Source organism: Chiroxiphia lanceolata, chromosome 1 (assembly GCF_009829145.1).
Source record: "Chiroxiphia lanceolata isolate bChiLan1 chromosome 1, bChiLan1.pri, whole genome shotgun sequence".
Taxonomy (NCBI): domain Eukaryota; kingdom Metazoa; phylum Chordata; class Aves; order Passeriformes; family Pipridae; genus Chiroxiphia; species Chiroxiphia lanceolata.
In genome coordinates, this window is record NC_045637.1 from 18,763,721 (window position 1) to 18,769,720 (window position 6,000).

The 6,000-nt window shown below is 46.3% G+C and overlaps 1 protein-coding gene across 1 annotated transcript in view; it reads right to left on the reverse strand.

Annotated features, from left to right (window-relative positions):
• EMC2 (ER membrane protein complex subunit 2) overlaps positions 1–1,841 on the reverse strand; it is a 43,115-nt gene extending 41,274 nt beyond the window's left edge. The window contains exon 1 of the mRNA XM_032686171.1: positions 1,720–1,841. Within this exon, the coding sequence (XP_032542062.1) occupies positions 1,720–1,759 (40 nt within the window). The 5' untranslated portion in view covers positions 1,760–1,841. The remainder of the gene's footprint in view (positions 1–1,719) is intronic.
• Between the last annotated feature and the right edge of the window lie 4,159 nt (positions 1,842–6,000).

Consider the following 6,000-nt stretch of genomic DNA (forward strand, 5'->3'; position numbering starts at 1 on the left):
CCATCCTGTGAAAAAAACTCATTTCTTTTTTCAATCACTGATACCTGACAACAATAGGAGTAAAAAAAACCCCACTTAAATTCCTGGGTTTTTTAACAATGTCTGCTCAAGCAAAATAAAAACTGGAAAAGTTTTTTACACAAGGTTTTTTAGAGCACTGGGTAAGTCTAACACCAGCAGTGTTACAACTTGCAATCTCCCTTCCCAAACAGCAGCCTGCCTGCTCTCTATCCAAGCTGAGCTTCACACACCTTTTCACAGGAGATACAGAAGAACAGGCAACCAAGCTCTTCCCAATTAGTCAATGACATCATGGTGATGCAAGCAAATACCAGAGCAACACTACTTATAAACTGACCACCAGACAGACTGGCAAGCAAGTCCACTTCTTCATCCTTATCCGTCCAGTTAAAGTACTATTTTCTTCAATAACAGCTGATATATTTTCTGAGATTATTGCAATTTGAGCTAAAAACTTAATGTGTCAAACTCCATTTTGTTTTGCTTCAGAGTCCTACAAAAAAAAGTGCAAGAAAGACAGCATAGGCACTACTTCAATAGGCAGGTTACAGGCATCTGCTAAAATACATCCCCTTCAATATTCCTCCTCTTATCTACAAAACCAAACTAAGTAATGATTCATGACTGGGGAATTATTCTATTACTCAATTATTTCTTCACAGATTGGTAGTAAATAAATGAAAACCGACGATCACACAGCTTCTCTCTGTATTATCTTCTCTACTGTATGTGTGTAGCATACGGTACACAGCTAAAGGTTCCCTGTTTATGGCCAAAATTACGGAGAACCACTGATTTGTTCCTGATAGGAGACTGCAATGGTCTTGAGCTCACATGTGAACACGTACTGGTTATGAAAGAAGGACCACTGAGAATGTCGAGCAAACCTCAAACAGTATTGATTTATGAAAAATAAATCACCATTATGATCAAGCAGACATGAAAGCTACAAAGACCCGAGGGGGCAAGATTTTAAAAAACTTTTGTGTCACTTCAGAGCTTCTTGAGAGTTCCCCCAGAAACGCTTATCATCAAATTTAACGAAAATAACAAGTTAATTTTCAGTTCACCAAGAGATGAACTATGACACAAACTGCTGACCCAGCCAAGAGGTCGTTTTCTCTTGGTGGCGCTGTGTTCTTGAGGGGGAGAATGGGCAGCGGGAGGGCCCGCCGCCGGCTCCTGTGGACGGGTGGTCCGAGCCCTGGGGACGGGGGGGTCCGAGCCCTGGGGACGGGGGGGTCCGAGCCCTGGGGACGGGGGGGTCCGAGCCCTGGGGACGGGGGGGTCCGAGCCCTGGGGACGGGGGGGTCCGAGCCCTGGGGACGGGGGGGTCCGAGCCCTGGGGACGGGGGGTCCGAGCCCGCGAAGCGGAGGCGGCCGGCGGGGGCACCCGGTGGGGAGGCTCGGGGAGGCCGGCGGGGCGCTCCGGGTGAGGTGTGCGTTCACCGCCGGACCTGCGGGCACCGAGGGGCCGAGCACTGTTGGCCGCTCAGGCGGGCCGGCCGCCCACAGCCCGGGAAGGCAGAACCGCCGCCCCTCGCCCCAGCCCCTCGGGCCCGCCTGGGGACCACCGGCCCGCCCCGGGCCCGCCGCGCTGCGGGGCGCCGAGAGCGCCGCCTACCCCGCGCCCCGGGGGCCGGTCGGTGCCGGCACGGCCCCAGCCGCGGGAGGGGAGCGCCGGCTGCGCGGCGTTACCTTCCCAAGTCACGTCGTACATCTCCGACACCTTCGCCATCTTGGCACCGCCCCGTGACGCGCGCGCTGACGGGCCCGGCCGTCATTGGCGGGAGGCGGGAGAGGGGCCGGCCCTGCGTCCACTCTGCCCCCGCCGCGCTCCCGCAGCCCCCGCCCGCGGCGTCGCGGCCGGGAAGAGCCCCGTCCCGTGAGACGGGAGCCTCCGAATTGTTGGAGCTGGCGGGGCCAGAGCACCAGGCAGCCGGCGCCTGCCCCACCGGGGCTCGGGGCTGTGCCGGTCTGTGTTCGCTCCGGTGCCCCACCGACGGGGCACCTGCACGATCCCCGGTCCTGTCCCGCCCGCAGGCCGAGGGGCCTTGCCGGGTTGAAAACCTCTGAGCCCAAGCTGAGGGCTGCAGGTTAATTTCCTACTTTATATTCCACATAACTTGGCCACGTCCAGGTTGTGCACGTGGAACGCGGCGCGCGAGGAGGCGCCTGGTGTGGTTTGGGTCCGGCGTGAGAAGTGCCCGAGTGTTTCCTGCCCCGGGATCCTGGAGGCGCCACGACCCGTCAAGGATGAAACGTCGGTTTCTCTGCAGCTGCCCCAGACCCACCATGGGCAGTGAAACACCACATAACAAATTCGTGTCCACGGGTCGGAGGAGCCCTGAGGGGGTCACGGGCAGGAGTGGGGCTGTGGGCCGCCAGCCGTGCCCACCTCTGTGTCCTCTCCAAGGTTTATCTTCGACATCACAGCTTCTGCCGACCACCAGACACAAAGATGGTTTCTTAGTAAATGAGGCTTCCCGTTTCGATCCCGATTTCACTGTTGAAATCGGATAAATGTATTCAGCAGATAAATGCGCCTCCGCTGAAGATGTTAAAAAAAAAAAAGGTGATGGATTTTTAATTTCATGTATGGTCTAGTTGACATGGAGGTGTTTAGTCATAGGTTGGACTTGATCTCAGAGATCTTTTCCAACGTAATTGTTTCTGTGATTCTGTATGCAAAAGGCACTGGATTTTAGAAAGTATCACCAGAAACGTAATTGCCTTGACATTTAACTCTGATAAGGTCTCTTATGGGAAATGCCTCAGACTCCATACTCAAAATTAATCCCCTAGCTCCATCAACAAATGAACTCTAGAATCAAGAACGCTGTTTCTGTGTTCATTATGTTCCTTCCCCTGACTAGAATAAACTACTAATTCTTAATACTATGTACAGTGTAATTAAATGTCACAACTTTGACAGCTAAAAGGCCTCAACTGGAATTCAAATGGTGATCTAAAAATACTGTGTATGCCTAAACTTTCTCTCCTCTAAAGCAGCTTTTGATTTTCTAGGTGACTGAATTGTTTAGGCCTTGTATAGTGCAGCTGTACTTCCAGGTGATTTTAAAATGCCAGTGTCTGTATTATCTGAACATTTCCAAAAACATTTATGCATTTATTCTCATAGTATATGAGTAGGGAACTGCTATTCCTGTTTTACAGGTAAAGGAGTGACTATGGAATGGTTACAGGCTAGATCCATAAAGGATTTAGCACACACCTGCTCTGCACATTACAGGGTAACACTGAAATAGCTGAGGTAAAATGAAAAATTAACTTGCAGAGTTCAGTGCTGCTGGATTGCTGAGCTAGCTATAATGCCTAATGTGGGACAGACAGAACTTTTAAGCATATAAATCCAAAATTTGATGCTTTTAAAAGCCCTGTCAGCTGTCACCTAGTGCTGAAGGAGCTGAAATTTCAGAAACATGTGTTTGAAGTGTTTGGGAGGGGTTTGAACTTGCTGTTCCCTGGACATCTAGCTTTATACTTCTGCACCTGCCCACAACTTCGTCTCGGCAAGAGGCTGGAGACGGTACCCCACAGGGGCTCAGTCTCGTTACTGTTCTCAGAAATAACTCTGATCTCTCTCCTACCTAGATTTAGGCAATTCCCCAGTTATTCTGGATTCCTTCCCGAGACGTGCAGCCCTCCACCTGCACTGTAAGACGAGACCGGGTCCTGAAGTTATGCACTGTAAGTGTTGCCTCCTGCCTTTCTTGGACACAGTCTCGAACGACTTGCCTAAAATCACATGCGCTGTGTTCTGTCGAGCTCAAGGCTGACCCTTCCACTGCATACCTCTGCTCTTACTGCGGAGTAGAAAACCATCCACACTCACCAAGAGATGGGAATTATTGTTACAATATCCTCTTATGCCAGATACTGTTATAGTTGGAAACAGAAATGTTTTTGGTATTAAGCTTTTTCTTCTTGGAAACTAAAACAGTGGTTTTTAAAGCTGTTTTCTTATGCCAAGGAGCTTCATCATTTAATTCAAAGTTTAAAGTGTTTTGTTAATAAAGCTTAAAATGCTCTAAAAAGGGAATAGTCATGTGAAATCTCTTTTCTGGATCTATCATTTTCTACTCTTGTCCACTTCTGCAGGAACTGAGTGGAAAGGCAATGATCTCAATCTCACATATTAAGTTGTAAATGCACAGGTTTTTTGAGGGGATTATTTAAAAGTGCAGAAAAGTCACCACCTACTTTTTGTGGGTACCACAGCTAGTTCTACAGATTACCAAATGAAAATAATAAAAAAAAAAAATTTGGTGTGCTATTAAAAATACCTTTCTCATTTATTATGAAAGCAGTGAGCCAGTTCAGTAATAATCCCGTCAGAATTATGGTTCAGAAAAGCGATACCAGCTGAGGAAAAAAAGCATAGTAATTTAACTTGCAGTTTACCAGTATAGCAAAACATGGAAGTCTGTGTCCTGTGCATGAGATATGGGGCATATAGAGACATTTGGGGTCATCACCCCCTAAATAGGGTCTAGGATCTATTTTAGTTCAGTAATGGGGGTGGAGGTGGTGGTGTTAGTTTACTAATGTATCAGTGGTGGCATCCTTCTAGTAGGTAGGACATAGGAGAAAATAACTCCAGGACAGTCACAGCACAAGGAAGAATGTACACGTGTAGGATCTGTGTATGTTGTGAATGAATAAAGCGACAGTTCGTCTTCTGTGTGAATCAATGATTCATTTGCTTGTTAAGATGAACTTTCCCACTGTGCAAGATACGGACAAACTTCATTTTCTGTATGGACCATTTAAAGATACTGTTGTCTCGTTTAGTGATGCTAAAGATCAGTCCCAGAAGTTAAATTAGTGGATGAAAATTATAAGGAATTCAAAAAATTTGAATCATTAATCAATTTAAGGACTTTGCACTTTAATGTAGGTGCCTTTGGGTCTGACCCTACTTGGCATTCATCTGTTAGTGTTAGAACTTCAGATATTTTCTTGGATCAAATTTAAAACTTAACAAAGTGAAAAAAATAGGTAAGAAAATAAATTAATACATCTACTTTAAGGGAATTACTATGACAGGTGATATATAGAGGAGAACATTTTAACATGCTTTAAAGTTTTATCACAGCATCACCACAAAAAGAAATGCCAAGTAAAAATTTTGTAAGCCATCTTGAAAACTTTGAGGCATTTTCATATCATTTTGACCAGTACAAACTATTACATATTGGAACACACATAGCAAAGCAGTATGATTTTGAATTTTTAATTCAGTGTTACTATTTACAGCCAATTTAAAATTAATTCCCTCTTTCTGACTCCTAAGCTAAAGGACAATCCTTAGGCTATAAATCTTCCTGGCTATTGACAACCACAACTGGAGAACATGCCAGAATCACATCATTCAGCATGCCGTGAAAAAAGGAAAAGAGGAGACACTTTCGGAAAGCTGGGGAAAACAAGAAATATAAATCAACTTGATGAATTGACATTGTTAACAATCCTTAAGCAAGTCAAACAACACTTCCTTTATGGGTTGATACTCTAAACTGTACCCTGAGAGCCTTCTGAGACTGATTTTAAAATGGACGTGAGATGAACAAACACCACAGATCCAAGTTTCTGAGTCCATATGGTAAGGTAGTATATGCTTCAAAGTTCATGTTTACTAGCTGACTAACTGACAAGCTTGACACTGCTGTCCTAAAGACACTTCTCTGTGAGCTTAATTAATAATTTTTGCAGAGGCTTAACTGTACCTGTGGGCATTAAAGAAGTGTAAGAATACAATAATTGTAATATAGTGCAGAGGCTTAAATTTGGTGCTGGAAGCTGCTGTTTCCCATAGCTAAAGTGAACAAATTTGCAGTAAGGACCAGCCTTTGCTGGGGTCAGGAGGGAGGTGAGGATGGGGGATATCAGGCCAGAGCAGCCTCCACTCCTGCTGGCCTCCTTCCTCTCCCAGTGAACACCAGGAATGGGGCCAGC